Source organism: Ursus maritimus, unplaced genomic scaffold, assembly GCF_017311325.1.
Source record: "Ursus maritimus isolate PB19 unplaced genomic scaffold, ASM1731132v1 scaffold_2, whole genome shotgun sequence".
Taxonomy (NCBI): Eukaryota; Metazoa; Chordata; class Mammalia; order Carnivora; family Ursidae; genus Ursus; species Ursus maritimus.
Genome location: NW_024424452.1, coordinates 45,753,190 through 45,775,750, shown reverse-complemented (window position 1 = coordinate 45,775,750; position 22,561 = coordinate 45,753,190). Strand labels below are relative to the sequence as shown.

The following is a 22,561-nucleotide window of genomic DNA, read 5'->3' as shown; positions in this document are numbered from 1 at the left end:
AGTTCCCTCCAAGGAGCCGGCCCGGACCTGGGGATGGATTACAGGGTTCCCCAAAGACCCTCCGTGGATCTGCCCTATTACCATGGCCCTCTGTCCAAGAAAGACTGCGAGACCCTGCTGCTGGAGAACGGCAGAGACGGCAACTTCCTGCTGAGGGACAGCGAGTCCATGCCCGGGGTTCTGTGCCTGTGTGTCTCGTGAGTAGTCTTGGCTTCCATATATCGGGAACCTTACCCTGAGTGGGGTCCTGACAGCTGGATGCCCGAGGGGTTGTATTTCCCTCTGACCTTGCAGCCCCAGTGAGCAAAGCAGGCCCTGCTTGACCAGCATGCGAGGGGTGTGTCTGTCCCAGCTCTGCCCCCTGCCCTTCTCTCCCCGGAGCAAATGCCACCCCAGCAGAACCCTCTGCAGCCGCGGGGGTGGGGGGCTATGAAGGGAAGGGCTCCAGGAAGCATGGAGGTGAGGGGGAGACAGGCAAGGTGCCGGGGAGAAGGGCCCTTTCCTGGACAGGTCGGCTCAGTTGCTATGGAAGAGGCCAGACGTCCTTTATGAAATTTCAATGCGAGAGACTAAGTGTGCACACGTGTTCCGCCGCCTCCACCTGTGACACTTAAAGTATGATTCCGAATTTTGTTAGATTTGTAAAGAGCTTCAACATGCATCGTTTCCTTTCATCCTTCTTATAGCCTATCAAGGCCGGCATAAGCATTTTCTAGATGAAGAAACAGAGACCCGATTTCTCAAATGACTTGCTTGTGTTAAAATTCATCTGGCATTGCCAGGGAGTTCCCTATGAAGCTGCTGTAGCTTGTTTAGTCCCGTTTAGAAAGCAATCCTGGGGGGCACCAGGGGGCTCAGTCCGTGAAGCCTCTGCCTTCAGGTCAGGTCATGATCCTGGGGTCCTGGGATCGAGGCCCACATCTGGCTCGCTGCTCAGCCAGGAGTCTGCTTCTCCTTCTCCCTCTGCTCCTTTCCCCCTCGTGCACTGTCTCTCTCTCTCTCAAATAAATAAAATCTTAAAAAAAGAAAGAAAGAAAGAAAGAGAGAGAAAGAGAAAGAAAGAAAGAAAGAAAGAAAGAAAGAAAGAAAGAAAGAAAGAAAGAAAACAATCCTGAACAGATATCAGTAGGAAACTACTCTCTTTAAACATTCTCTTTGGAGAGATCACTGAAATGTTCCTTCTACCTGCTAGAGGAATTAAAACCCAAGTGTGTCTACAGATATGCCTCAGTGCCCCTGAGAGTGAGGACAAAAGGGACTGTCGTGACTGACACAGTAGACAGAGATCTCTTTCTTTGTTATGTGATACCAGGGATGCAGGTAAAAGAAAGATAGCCCAGAGGGGTCAGCAGCTAGAATTTTCACATTACCAGGGATGACGAGAGTGTTTTCATACATTTTTCAGCTGTTGGTAATCCTACTTCTGAGAGTTGCACAATTACATTATTTACCCATTTTTAGCTTGAGTTGTTTGTCTTCTGTTCCCTGTTTTTCCCCCAGTTTCTATGTATGAAGGTAAAACCTTTTTTTCCCCCAAAAAGGACACATCACAAAAGAAAACTATAGACCAATTGCAATTTCAATTAATATCCATTTTTAAGAAACTACTAACAAGACAGAAGCCAGTAACACATTAAAGGAGAAAATACACTATGTTCAAGTTCGGTCCGTTCCAAGAAGTCAAGGATGGTTCCAAGTTGGGTAAATTAGTAGTTTAATTACGTATTAGTAGATCAGACTTGACGAACTGCATAACTTGGTCAAATTTGCTTAAAAGGTGTTAGCGAAAATTCAACATCGATCCCTCAATTAAATACACACACATGCATGCCATACAAAGCTAGATAGATACTTTCTTTTTTATTTTATTTTATTTATTTATTTGTCAGAGAGAGGGAGAGAGAGACAGAGAGGGAGCACAAGCAGGGGGAGTGGCAGGCGGAGGGAGAAGTGGGCTCCCCGAGTAGCAAGGAGCCCTATGCAGGACTCGATCTCAGGACCCTGGGATCATGACCTGAGCCACAGGTAGCAGCTTAGCTGACTGAGCTACCCAGGTGTCCCAGATGGATACTTTCTTCACCAAAGGCCAGGTGAAGCATAGGAGAATTGCTGCTAAAATCATGAAGGAGCCGGTGATTCTCATACCAGCACTACTAGGGAACATTTTCCAAGAGATACGAGCAAGTGTAATTAGCCAAAAGAAATAAAGATAAAAATTGAAAAGGAAGATGCAAAATTATTGTTATTTGCAGTTGACATGATTTTATGCCTGCGAAATCTAAGATTTAATTGAAAAAAACCTAAAAAAGTAAATTCAAGAAAATTCAATAATAGTATCTGCTTATAAAATTGAAATTAAAATCAATAGCATTTCATTTAAAAAAAAAAACGGTAACCAGGAAGAATATATAATAAAACAGGTCATTTACATTAGCAAAAAAATAATACTCAGGAATAAATGTGATATGAAATGTGTAAGGTTTCTATGAAAAAAACTTCAGTACCTACTGGGGAACTCGCTAGAAGATGTACATGAAATTAGGGACTCAATTTGGAAGCATATCAGTTTACCGCATTCTATAAATTCGGTACGTTTCCAGTAAAAAAAAAATAACAGAATTTTTAAAGGTTTCTCTCAAGGATCATAAAGCTTACTCAGGTGGGACATGGAGCACAAGGAACCTGCTAGAATAGCCAAAAAATTTTTTGTTTAAAAAAAGGGGATTAGAGGCGCCTGGCTGGCTCAGTCAGTGGAGCCTGTGACTCTTGAGCTGGGGGGGTTGTAGGCTGGAGTCCCACGTGACGTGTGGAGATTACTTAAAATCTTAAGGGCGCTGGGGTGGCTCAGTCGGTGAAGCATCTGCCTTCGGCTCAGGTCATGATTCCAAGTTTCTGAGATCGAGCCCTGCATTGGGCTCCCTGCTCAGCGGGGAGTCTGTTTCTCCCTCTCCCTCTGCCTTCCACTCTGCCTGCTTATGCTCTCTCTCTCTGTCAAATAAATAAATAAAATCTTTAAAAAAACTTCAAAAAAAAAAAGGAGTTTGGTGCTGACAGATCAATGGAATAGAATACAGAGTCTGGTAGAAGTAAGGCCAATTACATAGGAATTAAGCATATGATGAAAAGAGTATTTCACATCAATGATGGTGAACAACCATGAATGATGTTGCGGTGCTTGACTGGTTATCTAAAAAAAAAAAATACACCTGAATTCCTTTCTTCTTGAAGTAAAACTAATTCAAAGTGGTTCTAATGTGTAAGTTTGTTTTTTTTTTTTAAACATGAAACCACACATACTAGGAAGAAACAATGAACTTTTAAAATATATGCCTGGGGTTGAGAAGGGCCCTTCTAAGCAGGATGTAAAGCCCAGAAGACGAAAAAGAAAAGTCTAATGAATCTGACCACTATTTTAAAAACCTGCTGATAAAAACAACTTGAAAGACTATCGGCAAACTGACAGGACGAGTGAATGAGTGGTTTTAAAAATCAACACAAAACTAGGTAAAGGGAAAGAGAAGGAGATTTTTGGAAACAGAAGTGTGAAAAAGAAAGAAGGAGAAATGCTAGATCTCACTCATAACTAAAGAAATAGAAACTGGAAGAATAATGAGATACTATTTTTACTTGTTCAATAGGCAAACATAAAGTATGCAAATACCCAGACGAAGTTAGGGTGTCGGGAAGCAGACCCCCCCACACAGGTGAACACAGTCTCTTCGGATGGTAACGTGGCCCAAACATAAAATGCATGGATGGAAACTTTGACCTAAAATTCACTTATTAGTGAATAAATAAGCCTACCCTGGCTGGCTCAGTTGGTAGAGAGTGCAACTCTTGATCTTGGGGTTGTGAGTTCAAGCCCCCATCGGGTGTAAAGATTATTTTTTTTTAAGATTTTACTTATTTATTTGACAGAGAGAGAGAGATAGAGACTGAGCACAAGCAGGGGAGCAGGAGAGGGAGAAGCAGACTCCTTGCTGAGCAGGGAGCCCGACATGGGGCTCGACAGGGACCCTGGGCTCATGACCTGAGCTGAAGGCCACCCTTCAACTGACTGAGCCACCCGGGTGCCCCAAGTATAGAGATTACTTAAATTTTCTTTAAATACCTATTTTTTTTAAACACCTACCTTATATGACCTAATAATAGCTTATCTTATCTTACTTATGACAGCATGAGTATGTGCAAATTGATTAATAAGATTGGGTAAATCCATATATGGTATGAAAAAACCTCCAATATCTATGGTAAGAAAAAGGCAAGATGCAAAGCATGATCCCATTTGTGTAAAAAAAAAAAAATGTATGCCTGGATCCTTGTATATTCCTACACAATTTCCAGAAGGTATATAAGAAACTTGTCATAGTGGTTACAGCTGGGAAATTGAGAAAGAATGACTTAGAGGAAAAGTTGTGGATTTTATTCATTTGATAACTTTGTACTGCTTAAGTGTTTTACATGTGCAAGTATGACTTTTATAATGAAAAAAGTATATAAAAAAGTATATCTATCCTGCTATATATTCAAACACTATGGTAGGGCCTAGGGAGATTCCAATAGGGAACCTGCAATTTTTTTTCAAGGAGATCCAAAGCATGTAAATAAATTAAAAAAGGGTAAAGTATAAATTTAAGAACAGATAATTTTATGCAAATTGAAGGGCAGAAAATATAAGCAGGAGAGTCTTCTTAGAGGAGATGGTATTTGAGCTGGGACCTGGAAGAGTGGTAAGATTTGATTACATGGAAATGAGATGGAAGGCATGTCAGGGAGGGCAGGGGGCAGAAACAGAGGTCTCGAGGTAGGATGTTTTAAAACACATCTGACTCATACAGGTTCCTGAAAGGTGGCTTGGAAACCAGCTTTTGGAAAAGTACGTTTGGGATATTATGGGGTCTGAGAAGAATGAGCCCATAGATAGCTGGGAGATGTAGATGGTTTCCAAGCAGGAAACTGGTAAGACTGGAACCCTCCAAACTTCCAACCAGAGTCTTAGGAATTCCAATCTGATACATGGAGGATGCCCCATCTGATGATGGCGGTTGAGACTGTTGGGTCTATGGGAGATGGTGGGGAGATGGTGAGGAATTAGCGTTGGGGGGTGGCAAGCAGTGGGAATGGGAAAAGAAGGTGCAAGGGATGTCATTGAGATAGGAAGACTTTGATCCAGATCTCAGGGTAGGTAGTCTCTACTGGGATTCTCTTTAAAAATCAACATTTCTTTTCAACTGTTTCGTGGAGTATCAACCCAGCTTGTATGTTCTTCTAAAATGAAAGGCACCAAGGAACATAAAAAATAATATTAAAATCCAATAAAGAGGGAAGAATACATATTTGGGGGGCACCTGCCCATAATCAGTCCTCACCCTCTTCCCTGCCCATGTCCCTGAAAGGCAGACACATTTCAGGTATCCTCAAGCTTAAGGCTCGGGTCAAATGGCCCCCATTGAAAGGGGCCTTATCATGATCTTTGTGAAATTTTATTATCACACAGATCAGTACAAACCATTCAATTCTAGTTGTTCAACAAGTATTGGAAGTCTCTTATATGCCAGGCATTATGCTAGGCACTCAATTGGTGCCTTCAACACAGCTCAAAGCCTAGTGGGGAAAATAAAGAAATAAATGGGGGGGGGAGTACTGTGGAGTGTGTGCTGATGACTACACTCCCATTGGGGCGTATGGGAACTGAGAGCAAGAAGGGACCCACAATGAGGTGTGGAGAGCCTTGACGGAACTGAGATTTGGAGGATAAATAATAGAACCTTTATGTATTCATTCAACAAGCATATACCAAGCGCCTCTTATGTTCCAGACACGGTTCTAGGCACTGGTGAAATAGTGATGAACATTACAGGCATCGGTCTTGCCCTCATGAACACACAGTCCAGCCAGAGGAGACGATATGATGAAAACCAAACACGGTTATAGTATAGGGAGGGATAGAGAGGCTACTTCCAGTTGGGTACAGGAAGGGTCCTCTGAGGAGGTCACACAAAGCAATTCATGCTTCAATACACAACCTCAGTGAGCAAAGCCAACACGATGCACAACACAAGAATTAGCTTATTTTCTGCATCAATGCATTCGCAGCCACTATGAAAGTGCTTTCTATGAGCCAAACATTGTGGTTGGCATGTCACATTCCTTATCTCCTCTACCCTTTGCAAAGCCATTTCTAGTAGGTGACATTATCCCTAATTTGTGGGGAAAGAAACGGGAGCTTATTAAATAACTTGTCCAAGCCCAACTTGTCAACATGTCATTATGCCTCCTCTTACCAATGTCCCCAGTGCCATTGAAACATGTTCCAGGTAGTCACCTTGGAACTGTGTTATGAAGTATTCAAGCAGGGGACTCGAGGGCTTGACAGCAGACCCTGATCTGCGCGGTCTTGCCATTCTGCTTCCGAAACCTGGGCGGCCCCTTCTTCTCTGCTGCGTTAGAATGGTAACATCTCAACTTCCATGCTTTCGCAGACCTAAACAAAAACATGATGGGGAAGTTTAGAAAGAGTCACATGGAGAGTTGGCCCAGCAGCACAAAGTATTGAGCAGAAAGCTCTGCGGTAAATGTGGACAGGAAATGTGACTTGATTGCAGAGCCTGATAGAAAACGCCAATGGGCCAAACCACTCTCTGTGCAATGTGACTTTGTGAGTGTGAGAAGCTGAAACTGGGTCTGCTTTTAGAATCAGTAGAGTCAAAATAGAGTAGATGTGGGGAGATTCAAGGGCCGCAGCTGTGGGCCTGAGGGGACAGGAGGGACTTTCTGTAGCCAGCGGAAGGCCGCAGGTGAGAAGAAGATTCTGGGCCTTGACTTACTACCTGCCCTCACTGAGGAGGACACAGCAATAGGAAGGAGGAGTGGGAGACACCTGGGGGGAAAGGGGGAGGAGTCTCTCAGATTCTGAGATCTTTGGAAAGACTCTAGAACTTGCAGAGAAAAAGATATTTCAAACGTTTTTATTATTTTAGAAAAATCTATTGGAGAGAAAGGTCTAAAAAAGAAAGCAGAAATGTTCTCAATTCACCACATGGAAATTACCATTTCTAATATTTCAGTACACATGGCTCCAGACTGCACTCTACGCCCGTGCGTGTCTAAGGAAATATATTTGGGTACACACATGGTTCGTTACACGTGATGGTTTGCGAACTGTTTTTGTCAATGCATTGTTGGTATCTTTCCACATCAAAGAAAGCCAATACGCATCATCTTTTCATGATCGCTTATTACTTTATTGATCAGATCTATCATAATTGGTACATAATCATACATTCAGGTTATTTCCACTTTGGTCCAATGGACCCATGTAATTTGAGACAATTAACATTTTTGTGCCTACATCTTTGAAAGTTTGCCCAATTCTCTCCTTAAGATAAAATCCTAGAATTTTTAACATTTTAACACACACTGACAAGTTAGCGCCACAAAAGGTTGTACCAAGGCAGGCACAGTCCAATCAAGACAAGTGAGAAGTCCGGAAGTCAAAAGTCTTAAAGCACTCTCCATTGACGTGCGTTTCACACTTGCGTCAAGGCACGGAGAAATGCAGAATAGACCTAGTTGACATCATAGGGCAGTCAATTCCATTTCCTTCAACTGACCTTTCAAAGTTTGGTTTAAAATAAAACTATAAACTCGAAAGTGAAGAAGTTTCCCTGTCACACTGGTCACAGCATGAGACCGCCTGCTAATTATGGATTTGTCATGAATAGAGCAAGAACAGAGACCCTTGCACAGCGCCTCATCTGATGGCCATTTATAAGGCTAAACCTGTTGAAAAGAGTAAAACAGTTCAAAGATAGGCAGAAGCTCAGAAAACCTATATTCTGACCTTTTCTTTCTTTTTAAAAGATTTTATTTATTTATTTATTTATTTGAGAGAGAGAGTGCACAAGCAGGGGAGGGACAAGGGGAGAGGGAGAAGCAGGCTCCCCCCTGAGCAGGCTCGATCCCAGGACCCTGAGATCATGACCTGAGCTGAAGTCAGATGCTTAACTGACTGAGCCACCCAGGTGCCCCTATTCTGACCTTCTCCCGCTGAAAATTTTCGTCTCAACTGAAAGGTAATGCCAAAGATTTAAAAATGGTCTTTGTAAGCCCTGTGTTTTCTCACATCTTAAATGGGGTCGAAGATTTCCACGGGATAGGAAGAAAGTAGGCATTTCAATACACCAGGTATTATAAACCTTAGAAATGATCGAGTGCCTGTCTGGATCTCCTTCCTTGTTGTCACGTCCAGAGCAGTCCTCCACTGTGGGTCACTCTCAGGCTGGAGGTCAAGCCACCGCATGTTTACTAAGTACCTGACAGCAAATACAGGAAATATTTTTCTTCTAAGGCCAAGACTAACCATGAAAAGAGTCATATATGTAAAATGAACTTAAATTCGGTTTCTATATTAGAGCAAATATAAATTCTATTGATATACCTTTTTATGTCATGATCTTTATAGCTTTATTGAGGTATCATTGATATAAAATGAAGTGTACGATTTCATGAATTTTGACATTTGCATACACTCATGAAACCATCACCACCGCCCAAATAATGAACATTTCCATCACCTCCAAAACTCCCTTGTGCGCCTTTGTGATCTCCCCTTGCCACACCTCCCACCCACGCCCCAGAGCACCGTCATCTGCTTCCTGGCACTAGAGGATCCTGTGTATTTTCCAGAATTTAATGTAAATCAAACATAGAGTAGTAGCCCCTTTTGCCTGACTTCTTTCATCCAGAATAATTACTTGGAGATTCATCCGTTGGGTTACATGTGCCAGAGTTCGCTCCTTTCACTGCTGAGTAGTATCCGTCCCAGGGAGACATCACAGTCTGGTGGCTCAACCAGAACGATGGCAGCTGAGACTGGCGTGAATGTCTGTGAGCAATCTCGTGGGCATATGATTTCATTTCATTCATATGTGGAATTTAGGAAACAAAACAAACGAACCAAGGGAAAAAAGAGACACACCAAGAAACAGACTCTTCACTCTAGAGAACGCACTGCTGGCCCCCAGAGGGGAGGTGGGTGGGTGGGGGGGGAACAGGTGATGGGGATGAAGGAGGGCGCTTGTCCCGATGAGTGCCAGGGGATGCGTGGGAGTGGTGAGTCTCTATACTGTGCCCCTGAAACTAATAGAACACTGTATGTCAGCGACACGGAAATGAAAATTGAACCCTTTTCAACTGTTTGCTTTGTTCCTGTGTTTGGATAAAGACCGCGCCAGAGCGGTCGGTGAGCAGGTGGAATCCTAGAAACATAACCGCTGACGTGACTCACGCTTAAGCGGAGAACTCCGCTTTCAGTAAAAAGATATCAACTCCTATAAAGATCCAAAAGGTTCAAAACAGGTTTTTTTAAAGTTGCAGAACAAAGGAGGAGATTGAAGGTGAACAAATCAAAGGAAAGTGTTCAGCATTAGCTTAAATTTTATGGCCTCAGCATTCCCCAACGGTGTCAACAGACAATGCTTTTCCAATGGATGGAAACATTTGCATAAAAAATCCTCAGAACTCAGTGATGACCCCCCTGATTCACCTTCCCTCCCTGCCTTCTTCCCTCCCCGTCCCTTCATCCCTACCTCTCTCCTTCCCTTTTTTCACGTCAAAATTGTACTAAAGAAACCTATTTTACTTTAAATTTTTCATTATTAACGAAAATTTAATAAGGTTTGGAGTGTTTGGAGTGTTTGGTTTTTTTTGAATACTACATGTCAATTAATTGATTTTATTATTTATTTATTTATTTGAGGGAANNGAGAGGTGGGGGAAGGGCAGCGGGAAAGGGAGAGAGATCTTAAGCAGACCCTGCACTGAGCTTGGAGCCTGACATGGGGCTCCAGTCCCAAGACTCTGGGAATCACTACCTGAACTGAAACCGAGAGTTGGACGCTGAACCCACTGAGCCACCCAGCTGCCCCAATTAATCTAATCTAATGATAGTTTATATTAGAAAATATCTATTTATCTTGTTTTCATTAATTTATACTTTTACTTAATATTTTATCATATATTTATGAGTTATAGATTATAAAGGTATTTGAATGTATTAAATATTTAGTGTCTGTGATCCTCGCTTTTTTAATAAATGATATAATATTGGCGTTGTCAGTGTTGTGCCAATATTGCCAATCTCAAACAGCACGCACTTGGGCTTACAGATTGTATGCATTTCTGCTTTACTGAACTTTGCCAAATTGTTCTCCAAGACATTGTATCTAATTACCTTACAACCCCATTAGTTGTAGGTAGAACTTTCTATGGCTTCACATCACAGCCCATATTTTCCATGAGTAAACTCTCATGTCTTTGCCAATCTGGTATGAAATGATATCTAATTGTGGTTTGACCTGTATTTCCCTGATTGATGGTGAAACATCTTTTCATATGTTTACGGACATTTCATTAGCCTTTTTTATGGTACATTAGTGTTCTTATCATACAGTAGTGCTGCGGTGATCTTCTCCCCGTCTGTGGACTTTCTCACTTTGTTAATAATGTATTTTGATAATTGGAAGTCTTAATTTTAATATAGTGAGTTTATTAATCTTTTCCTAGGGCTTGCACTTTTTGTGATGTAAGAGCTCCTTCCTTAACTCAAGGTCATGAAGTTGTTCACTTATACTTTCTTCTCCTAAGCTCACTGTTTTGTTCATTCACAGTTAGGTCTTCAATTAGAAGGTGAAGTAGGGATCCGATTTTATTTATTTCCACATTAATGGGGGCGCCTGGGTGGCACAGCGGTTACGCGTCTGCCTTCAGCTCAGGGCGTGATCCCGCCATCATGGGATCGAGCCCCACATCAGGCTCCTCCGCTATGAGCCTGCTTCTTCCTCTCCCACTCCCCCTGCTTGTGTTCCCTCTCTCGCTGGCTGTCTCTATCTCTGTCAAAAAAAAAAAAAAAAGACATTACCATTACCATGTAACAAATAGTCCATCCCTCCTCACTGATCTGCTGTGTTAGCTCTGTCAAATACAAAGTTTTCAGATGTATACGGATCTGTTTCTGGGCTCTCTATTTTATCCCATTAATATCTTTTCTACCCTGGAACTAGTTCTCGCTGTCTTAATTATCGCTTTGTAAGAAGATTTGAGACGTGTTAAGACAGAAATACCCCCTACCATCCCCTCCCCCCCCACACCAATCTTATTTTTCTTATTCAAAATTGACCAGATTTTGGGCGCCTGGCTGGCTCAGTTGGAAGAGCATGCAACGCTTGATCTCAGGGTTGTGAGTTCGAGTCCCATGTTGGTTGTAGAGATTACTTACAAGTAAAACTTAAAAAAAATTGAGCATATTTTTTTGCGGAGGAGGGACATGACCCGACTCACATTTCGGGGGGCACACCACTTGAAGGCACTTCTTAAACATTAGAAGAAATAAGAATCGATGACAAAATACATTATGCTGAAATCAAAAGCAGATCGAATGCAAGTAGATTACAAATATTTATGCTATTTATCTGTCTGGGAAAATCTTTCGCACAAGTGGGAAAAGTTAATAAAGCTCTGTAAGTCAAAAAACATCTGATTCCCTTTTTCAAATAAGGGCCACTCTGGCTGTTGTGTAAAGAACAGTAATTAATGACATCAGAGAGAGAGGAAAAAATTGCTAGAACTATGTCCTTGAATAGATGACAATGGGTGGCCTCCAGCAGAAGAGGGATTAGTTCCAGAGAGCGGCATGAAAAGTTCTTGCATGGTTATAAAGGCGAGTATGTGAGCCTCCGTGGTCAAGGCACTGATGGGGTCAGCGAATAGAGGGAAGGATCTGGCAGTCGGGGCCCAAGAGTGGGATGTGTGAAATTCACAGTATGAAAGGGTTGCAGTTATGAGCAATCACAAGTTCAAAGTTATAAGCAGGCTGGCTTCATGACTTGCAACCCACGCAGTTGCCCAGAGCCCGGCGTTCATAGGGCCCTGCACTTGGTTCAATACTCCGCTGTCCCCACCTCAAAATTTCTAACTGTTTGGGGTTTTTATTGCTTTGTTTTATTTTTTAAGTGCATCCTTTTTTTTTTTTTTAAGATTTTATCTGTTAGAGAGAGAGAGAGAACATGGGGGGGAAGAGCAGAGGGAGAAGCAGACTCCCTGCTAAGCAGGGAGCCCAATGCGACGCTCGATCCCAGGACCCTGGGATCACGACCTGAGCCAAAGTCAGACGCCTAACTGACTGAGCCAGCCAGGGCCTGGGCTCTGGCTGTATTTTCATTTTGCGCTGGGCCCCACAGTCCTGGTTATGAACACAGAGTGAGGGGCTGATGTAGGTGCAGGACGAGCCCACTGGAGAAGAGTTGGAGGACCTGAGGACCTGGTGTGTCGGAGGGTAGTGTACACGTGAACCGCAATCGCTGGAGATTTAGGCAGGAGGAGCACTGAAGACAGTGACCGTGAGCTAAGAGCTGGACCCTAGAGAAATGAGTGGCGATGAGCCGGGCCGGGAGCCGCTGCAGGGGGAGGGGTCGTAGGTGACGTCATCTAATGCCATGAAAAGCACTGGGTTTGGAGGAAGGAGGGTGACAACCCAGAAGAGCCCTGACAACAAGAATACTGGCCTCCCCTCCAGGCCCTGCTGGGAGGGGGCTTCGGGAGAAAGAAGCAGCCTTGGACATGCGGCAGGGGTGGTGGAGTCCTGGGGCAGAGCCAGGTTTCTCTTAGAGCAAGAAGGTGACAGGGATGTTCAGAGAACAGGTTCAGAACCTATAAGACTGGGGCTCTTGTAATGATGACAACAGGGTTGGAGGGTATGATGAGAGTAGCCCGGGAGGTTCAAGGCAGAGTGGAGGCAAAACTGTGAGCATTGGTTAGAGAGGGCTCCTCCGTCACCATTGGTGATGGGGCGAAGACCTGGGGTAAGCATGGTCTTTTTATGCATGTTTAGTGCAAATGCATGCTGAAAAACCCTGTTTCTTTTATGAATTTTATAAGTGGTGTTTATAAAATAATAATTGGAACAGGGGATATTAAAAATAAGTTTTTATGTTTACCCAATGACACTGTAGTCCTATAAAGGAGATACTCATCTCACTGCTGCATAATCTCTTACAGAGTCTTTTCCCCCTAAACATTCCAAAATAAAGGCACATAGCTATCACAAGTTCAATAAATTGATTTCTTTGCAAAGCACTGTTGCAACGTGGCTTGTTATTTCATTTTAAATGCTTTGCAAAGAGAAAGATCATATTTGGGGCACCTGGGTGGCTTTCGGTGAAGCGTCTGCCTTTGGCTCAGGTCATGATCCCAGGGTCCTGGGATCGAGCCCTGCATGGGGCTCTCTGCTCAGTGGGGAGTCTGCTTCTCCCTCTCCCTCTGCTGCTCCCTCTGATTGTGCTCTCTCTCACTCTCCAATAAATAAATAAAATCTTTAAAAAAAAAGAAAAAAGTTCATATTTGAGCAAAGTCTGTCTTTAGAACTTGAAGTATATGGCTTTTAGACTAGGTAACATAGAAGCTCCGTTTGTTTTTAGTCTTTCGTGTTCCTCTGGTGGAGTTTTTCTTAGCTGATAATGCAACAATGTAATTAAAAGTGAAGTCATTTCAGAATTCAACATACGATAGCTGTGTTTCAAAGAACAATGTGATTGGCCAAATACAACGTATGGACTCCGTTTGGATCCCAACTTGAATGCTACCTCTGTGAAAAGAACCTTTTGAGACCTCTTCCCAGATGTGGGACACTGTATCACATGTGGACAAGGACTCATGTGAAACGTTTTGTTACTTGTGATGTGATTTAGGGGAACCCACTGGCTTATTCTGGCCTCAGGAATGCCCCCCTCAGGAACAAAAAGGATTGGGATTTGAAGTCAATTGCCAAAGCCTCCAACAATCAGTGATCAAATCTTCTGTCCCTTAAAGCTCTAAATTGCTTTTTAAATTCCCAGTCAGTCACATGATTCTTTGGCCTAGATGCAAGCACGGGGTGGGGTCGATCGTTAGGTAATTTGAACCTCATGTCAATGTCTTTCATTCTCTCTTTTTTTAACACTTTTTTTTTAAAAGATTTTATTTATTTATTCGACAGAGATAGAGACAGCCAGCGAGAGAGGGAACACAAGCAGGGGGAGTGGGAGAGGAAGAAGCAGGCTCATAGCGGAGGAGCCTGATGTGGGGCTCGATCCCATAACGCCGGGATCACGCCCTGAGCTGAAGGCAGATGCCTAACCGCTGTGCTACCCAGGCGCCCCTCTTTTTTTTAACACTTTCGTATTTCTGGGGAATCAGAACGTGTTGAACAGTTGATAGAGACATTTACTGTATCCATTTTCTTCCCGGGAAGCTGTTGTTAAATTGATCCCTTACAATTAATGGCATCTTGGAATTGGAGAAATATGGTAATGTATGTATGCCGTGTCTTGCTTGGGAAATTGCTGGATTGGGTCTGTTATCTAGATTCTGGTTAGATAACTTAGCCAGTGGCACCAGTTCCAATGAAGAAGGAGAGCACAATACATCATTGGGCGAAATTCCCAACGTTCTCTGTTTTAATTAACACTAACTATCTCCATCAAATTCAATGACACGTCATTTAGTTAACAATACAGGGATGGCTCAATGGTGTTTATGTTGTATCAACTTAGAGCTCACTGAAAAAACTAGAGAGAAGTACCAAGACCATGGAAATAGTAAATTCTCTTTCCTTATCCTCTTTGCTACAAGCCCAGACTTCCACCATCAGAATAAGGGTCCCCGTTTCCAAGCCTTTGTCTCTTTCAAATTCCCACAGGTGAGAATGCCTGGAAATTATCAGTTTCTTTTGGGGACCCAAGATTGCCAAAGGCATGCGCAGAAAAGAGAGTGGTAGAGGTGACCTGGTTTTGCATATGAGAACATTACGATTCACACAGTCATCTTTCCACAGGTTTAAAAATTTCGTCTACACATACCGAATCTTCAAAGAGAAACATGGGTTTTACAACATACAGGTAAGAATGTATGAGAACTCCTGTAACAGCAGCCACAAAAGATTGGGGGAGAAGAACCTGAAATCATCTCTCGAACCTGAGATGTGGCCACGGAGAGGCATTTTAAAAAGAGAAGCAACATACAGTGTTAGAGTCAGATCCATAGCAAACCTTGTCTTTCTCTGGGAGAAATAGGGAGAGTTTTTGAATACTCAAGGCTGTTATTCAGACGTGTAGAGGCACACTACCCTGGTTGCCCCAGTGGTCAAATGCACCAGCCTGGACTCCAGGCGTGGCCACTGTTCAGTTAGAAGACACAGTGACCTGGGTGGGCTGGAATGGGAAGGTGGGGAGAAGTCTGAACACGTAGGAAGACAAGTGATCTCCACGGTTGTATGAAAATATAAAGGGAAGCATCAGTCAATGGGCAGTCTTAGGGGTTTCTTTAATTTTTCTGGTTTACTGAGCACTAAGCAGGAAATCCTTTTTGTTCTGAAATAATTTTTCTGGCTTAGGAAGTAGAGTGTAATAAGTTTAACTGAATCTTTACTAACAGAGAATCCTGAAATAATCTTTTTGAAACACTTGCAGACAAGGTCAAGCAGATTTTTCACTGCCAGATTTCTCAGAATCTCCAATATGCTAATATTCATTGTGAATTTCTAGAAGAAATTAGACTATACCCTGATCCCCAAACACACACACACACATACACACACACACACATCACACACACATGTATATGTTTAAGCATATATATATATATATATATACACGTGTGTGTGTGTATAATTTTTCTTTTCTTACAAAGGACATTATTGAGGCAACTGACAAAATTTGAATAAGGTCTATAGATTAGTAAGTAGCATCACATCAAGATTAATTTTCTCATTTTAATCACTGTAATGTGGACATGTAATATCCAATATTTCAATATTTCACTATTCCAATATTTTTGGAAATATTGATGTATTTAGGGTTAAAGAGCTATCATGTCTGCACTTAATCTCAAAATATTTTTTAAAAAGATATATACACGTATCCCTAGGTTTGTACGTGTATACACATGTACATTTAGAAAAAGAAAATGAAAAGCAAATATGTACAATATAAAAGTTAACATTTGGAGTATAAGGGGTACCTGGGTGGCTCAGTTGGTTAAGTGTCTGCCTTCGGCTCAGATCATGATCTCAGGGTCCTGGGATAGAGCCCCGCATTGGGCTCCCTGCTCAGTGGGGAATCTGCTTCTCCCTCTCCCTCTGCCTGCCACTTCCCCTGCTTGTGCTCTCTCTCTCTTTCTGTCAAATAAATAAAAAAAATTAAAAGAAATAATTAAAAAAAGCATTTGGGGTGTTGGTGAAGGATATATATAAAAATTTTAAAAGTGTGTTCCCAACTTCAAGTCTGAAGCTTTTTCAACATAAAATGTTTTCTAAAAAGCAACTTATATTAACTCTTTCCTTTGTTGTGCATGCTTTGGGAAATTGCGGTCACTCCTTAATACGCTGTTTTGTCTCTTGTCTGGACAGAACAGAGAGGCATGGGAATCAGTTATCACTGGGACAGGGGCATTTCACCAAGGAACAGCAATGCACTCAGAGCCTGTCGTGAGGGTTGAAGTGATGACTTTATATGGAACCTTCCTGCAGCCGACTTCAGTGTCAGCCTGCGTGTCTGATGGAGGTTAACCACACCCTATGTCAGAGAACCTTCTGGTTTCCACCCCTCTCTGTAGTCTGACATGGAGCCATGGGAGAGCCCCAGGGATCATTGAGAAAACCAGGCACAGCGTCTGGCATCAGCTCCCAGTGGGCTACCGTCTGCAGTACAGCTCTCAGAACTGTCCCAGACACACTTGCCAAGGATGGGGGCTCGCTCAGTACTCTAGACCTAGGTGGGCTCCCTTGATGACGAATCCTCTTTACTCGCAATAGCTCAAGTCGGGGGCTGGTCTTAAAAACAAAGGTTTCTGTGTATTTCGCGTGGTGTCAGCTCTTAAGCATGATCTGCTCGCTGCTGGTTTTGGGTCTGCAAGCTCAGAGGCAGCCCTGCTCTGAGGGCTCACACCGCTGCTTTGAGATGTGTCACATTGCACACAGGTGAGGAGTGAACTTCTTGTGTTTTGGCAGACCGTGGAAGGTGCTCCCAAACGGCTCTTTACAGACCTAAAGGAATTGATCTCCACATTCGAAAAACCAGATCAAGGGCTGGTGGTTCAACTTGGACATCCGATGAAGCAAGCCAGCTTCTGCCCGAGATGGAGAAGATCACAGATAAAGTTGGATAGTATTTACGGTAAAAACTCTCACATGGGGGTCAGACAGGAACTTTAGTCCCATTTCTTCCACTGGCCGACTTTGTAGAATTTATACAGATACACACGGTGTTCTGCTGTCTTCTCTCTAAAAGCCTTTGCCCACAAAAAAGCAATGTCAGTCTTGGTGGGAAGCAGCGTCTTTGAGCCCCTGAAGGTGGCCAACGCATGGGGCGCTCTGCCTGGCTAGTCAGAAGAGCAAGAGTGGTCCCCGGGCATTCTGGGAGAGCTGACTTCAAACTCAACCTGTGACCTTGTGTGAACCACGGGTTTGAGAATAGACGGACAAGTAGAGAAAATTTTCAAATGAGAAAATTGCTTCAGTGCCCTCCCCAAGGCCCATACTGTTACATTTTGCTCAATATTTGCTGAGCATTCATTTATTTAGTGTTAGGGGACAAATTATTTCAGACATATCCCTAACGGAATTAAGCCATGGTGGAAAATGAGAGATGGTTAGTAAATTTGAGTGCAGAGAATCTACGCTGAGGCCTCTCAAATCGTATCACTAGCAGCCACAGTGACTTATGACTCCCCTTGAAACCTGCCCTTAGAAAATCATCTCTCTAGTATTTGTCAGTTACAACATGGTTTGAATTGAACACGGATTTGCTGAGACATTTACGGTTTACTCCTGTTTTCTAACGGTGGCATGTGTGGTCACGTATCTAAGCAGAGGGATTTCAGTTATCTGTAGCTGGGCGGAGGGCACTCGGGGGAGACACGCTGGCTAGGGAGAAGGGCAGAGGGCAGAGTTCCAGGGAGCCTGCAGTCTCCCCACATTCTACTGTCTAAGTCACCCTCTGGGCTGCCAGGGCAAGCTTCTCACCTCCCAGCAAAACTAAGCATGGGTTTTAATGATTAAAATAACCACCCCTCCTCTGCCCCCGCCCCCTGCCGAGGACTGTGCATCCACGTACACGCAAAGTCACTTCCTACAGATTTAGTCCCATGGCCCCATTCCACCGAAACTTACAGGAACAAAAGCCCCAAAGGGGGCAGAGCTAGAAACCCAGGAACGTCATGTGCCGCAGCCCTTAGGAAAACCTGGAGGAGTTGCTGAGGCTGGTGGGGACGGTGGTCGTATCTGTCCAGCAATGATAAAATAATCACCAGTGCCAAGGGGAGAGTCCTTTCAAGATCTTTCCTAAGAACTGGGCAGGAGTCTTACCATCCCGGCTGCCCGTGCTTGATTAGCTCTGGTAGGTAACTCCAAGTCTTCAGCTACTGAAGGGGAGACATCCTCTCCTCAGCGCACTGGCTTCCTCCCCTTCCCTTGGCCTCCTTAGAATAAGCTTCAGAAGTTCTCATGCCGAGGGAGACACAGGCTTTCTGCTGGTGAGTGGAGGCATCTGGAGTGGGAGACTCGGATGCCTAAACTTATAAAGAGACCCCCTATTTTGCCAGGAGAGCTCCCTGTGACACACCAGCTCTTGAAGATGTCACTCTGATGTGGCATCGAGGTCATCCTTGCCTGGGGAAGAGAGGTCTTCTTTCCTTTGAGTGAGGTTGGTCCGTGTGACTCCTGGGCGTTGAGCCTCACGGCTGGTCTTCTGCTTTTTTCCCTCCAGAGAACAGTAACAGCGACTATGTGGAGGTCTTGCCTTGAAGACAGAGAGACTGAGCAAAGCAGTTAGAGTAGAGATGGGGTGACAGCTCTTACTGGGAACCCTGCCTCTCCTGCCGGTGTGGATCTGGAAGACTGAGCTCTAGGGGACAATTCAAACTCTCCTGGTCTGGGTGACTGAAGATGTTCTGTCCACCAGCCTCAGAGAAACCGCTCTCCAGATCCCTGCCTCCCATGCATACACCACGAGCAGCTTGGAAACTCCTTCCCCCCTCTCACTCTTCTTGCTTGGAATAGGACAGCCTGAACCTATTCTCCTTGACTTAGTAAAGACAGCATTACATCACAGTTGACGGCCTCCCGCAGACCAGGCGATCGGAGGCACAGCTTCAGACAGACGAGAGCACGCTTGGCCATGAGTTCTGAGCCTGAGTTCCAGTCCTGTGGCTCTGTGACTTTGGAGAAACCTCTCCCCTGTCTGGGGTCTCCACTTCTTCATCTGTAAAGCAAACACAAGTTCCCGCTCTGCTGAGCCCGGATGTGGCGGGTGGAGTGGAGGAGTCCTGGGGTCATGGAGCTGCACCCGGGAGTGGCTCTGAGTCCCAGCCTTCCAAACAGCCTTCATGGTCTCTGCACCGGCCTGTCCCGGTCTTGGTCATGGTGGGGGCCCTGACCTCCCACCTGTCCTTCTCCCCTGCATTCTAGCTCTTCTCCTTCTTACTAATCTTGATATTCTTGCCAGACACGTCCACAATTTCTCCCTGGTTTTGCCCGATTTCGTTTATGCACCAACCACTTCAGCAGCACGGATGTAATTCTGTACCGCAGTGATATCTTTTATTTGAAGATATTCTCCTTTGTGTGGTTCCTGTTCCCATCTAGATTTTAAGTGCCACCAAAGCATGGTTGGGTCTCCCTCATATTCTCCAATGTGGAGACGTGTGCTACGTAGAGTTGTGCCCATTCGCAGGATTTTGACTAGAACCACATTCCCAAAGGGTTTGTTGAATTTGTTCTAAGTCCTTTGCGTTTTTCTGGCTAGTTAAAAATTTTAATCGTGTGCGGGTCCCAGTGTTGCATGGAATGTATAGAAACTTTCTCCATTTCAGTACCATGTTTGTTGTAGCCTTGAAGACAACTATTTTAGTTTTCATCAGAAATATCTTGGGGCACCTGACTGGCTCACTGAGAAAAGCGTGCGGCTCATATCTTGGGGCCATGAGTTTGAGCCCCATGTTGGGTGTAGAGATTATGTAAACTTAAAAAAAAATGCCTTGAAATTTATTAAGTGATTTGTTTCTGCAACTACTGAAATAGTCACATTCCTTTTATCTTCATTCCATCATAGACGTGAATTAGATTAATAAACCTGCTAATATTATACCACCTTTTCATTGCTTCACTTGATCATGCTGTATTATTTTCAATAAACTGATGGATTTAGAAAGTTAACAATTTAAGACTTTCGTGTTAAAGCTCATAAGCCAAGCAGAACTATAATTTACTGTATCATGGGTACACTATTCATATAAAGTAAATGAAGCAGGCTTTCCCCTTTGTCTCTTTTCTGCTACAACTTTGTGAGGTAAGGATGATCTGATGCTTGAAAATGTATTAGTACTCTTTTACAAAAATGAGTTTAAAGCTCTGGTGAAGAGGAGAGGGGATTTTTTATTACTATTTAAATATCTTCAATGCTTAGTGGTATATTCGATTATTTTTGCCAGTTTTGGCATTCTTTGTTCTCCCAGGAATTTATCCATTTTATCCAAACTTTTGCAATTATTGGCATATAGTTCATATGATTTTTAAAACTCTGTTGTGACTGTAGTCATACCTCCTTCTTCACTCTCCTGCCTTCCTTTTTTATTAATCAATTTTATCCGTCTTACTAGTCCTGTTAGAGCCAGCTTTGAGTTTTTTTTTTTTTTAAGATTTTATTTATTTATGTGACAGAGAGACAGCCAGCGAGAGAGGGAACATAAGCAGGGGGAGAGGGAGAGGAAGAAGCAGGCTTCCGGCGGAGGAGCCCGATGTGGGACTCGATCCCGGAACACCGGGATCACGCCCCGAGCCGAAGGCAGATGCTTAACGACTGCGCTACCCAGGTGCCCCAGAGCCAGCTTTTAGTTTTGTTAATCTTGTTTTTAGATTGCTATTCTTGATTTCAGTGATTTTTTATACTTGTTTTTCTAAAGTTTATCTGGCTTATTTTCACATTTTCTAATATATATATATGCCATGACTTTAGCTCATGGTACTATTTTAGTGGTATCCCACAAATTTTAACATGAGGACTGTTTATTGCTGTTCAGGTCAAAGTATTTTTAATTTGTATAAAAATGCCCTCTTCAATCAAGGACAATGTAGTTCATAATTGTTTTTAAACATACATTTCAGCTCTTATTTATGTGTTGATTTCAGACTGTAGAGCGTTATGGTTAGATAACATGGTTTGACTTGACTTCTGAGGCTTCCTTGGTGAACATTCTGTGAATATTTCATTTGAGAATTGTTCTACTCATTTCAAAGTTCATTCTCAAGACCCACACTATGCATTTAAGATTACAAAACATGTAAAACAAATATTTTTATAGATTTTTCACTTATTTGACCTATGAAAGAGAAATGTCTCTCATTTTAACTCAATATATAATAGTTTCACCTTCTAATTACAATAGTTGGTGTACAGATTTGTCCCTATGGTTCTGCCATTCCTGTTTTAACTTTAATGTTATACCTTTAGGTGTATATCTTTCTATAATTATAATCATCTTAATCTATTTCTTTTATATGAAGTGCTTTTTTTTTGCCTTTAATTTTATTTTGCTTCATATTTAAATTGCTATTTTGGCTTTCTTTTCATTCATACTTTCCTAGCATATAATTTCCCATCCCTTTGTTTTCAAGTTTTCTCATATCTTTTGTGGTAACTCTGTCTTCTGTAGACAAAATATTGCTGGATCTGTTAAGATTCTTTTTGTTTGGTGAGTTCAATACGCTTACATTTATTACAATTTGTTCTATTGGAGTTTATGTCTGCCATTGTTCTGAGCTGAATGTTTGTGTCCCTCGCCCCCCATCATATGTTGAAGCTCTGCCCCCCAGTGCAATGGTGTTTAGAGGCGGGGCCTCTGGGAAGTAATTAGGTTTACAGAAATCCATGACGGTGGTGCTCTCATGACGCGATTAGGACCCTTATGAGAAGAGACACCAGAGTCTCTCTCCTGTGTAAGCACCAAGAAAGGATTTGTGGGGACACAGTAGGAAGGTGGCTGTTTGCGCCCCTGGAAATGGCCCTCACCAGACACCCAACTTGCTGGCGCCTGATCTTGGACTTCCCAGGCTCTGGAACCGTGAGAAATAAAGTCTCATAAAATGTTCGTTGTTTAAGCCACCTGATTTATGGTGTTTTGTTACAGGAGCCTGAGCTAAGATAAAAATCTTACTCCAGTCTTTCCATTTACCATATTTTGTTTCCTTTTTCTGCTTTCTGGCAAACAGATCAAGTTCACCTATGCTAATCTGAAGGCTCTATTTTCTCCTAAAGACATTTTTGGTGGTCACCCATACCTTATTAAGACCTGTATTTTTGTTTTTCTCTACAATATTTAAAATATTTCGATTGTTATCATTAAGCATACTCTCACTTCTCATCCGTTGCCATCATCACCCTTGATGTTCTGTTATCTAAAATTGGAATTATCATCTATTCCTACACCCTCAACAATACAAAAATCTTAAGCCATTATTATTTTGTACCTGGTA

The 22,561-nt window shown here is 42.9% G+C and overlaps 1 protein-coding gene across 1 annotated transcript; it reads left to right on the top strand.

Annotated features, from left to right (window-relative positions):
- Positions 1-13: 13 nt before the first annotated feature.
- On the top strand, positions 14-20,241 carry SH2D1B (SH2 domain containing 1B). Its single transcript, XM_008685723.2, has 4 exons — positions 14-197; positions 14,870-14,933; positions 17,042-17,207; positions 18,798-20,241. Exons 1-4 carry the CDS (start codon positions 34-36, stop codon positions 18,833-18,835), a joined length of 432 nt encoding a protein of 143 aa, XP_008683945.2. The 5' UTR covers positions 14-33; the 3' UTR covers positions 18,836-20,241.
- Positions 20,242-22,561: the final 2,320 nt, after the last annotated feature.

Coding starts and splice junctions, on each gene's coding strand:
- SH2D1B (XM_008685723.2), top strand. CDS start 34: ATGGATTACAGGGTTCCCCAAAGACCCTCCGTGGATCTGCCCTATTAC. Junction 14,934..17,041: donor ATGGGTTTTACAACATACAG/GTAAGAATGTAT, acceptor GTGTTTTGGCAG/ACCGTGGAAGGTGCTCCCAA. Junction 17,208..18,797: donor AAAGTTGGATAGTATTTACG/GTAAAAACTCTC, acceptor TTTTCCCTCCAG/AGAACAGTAACAGCGACTAT.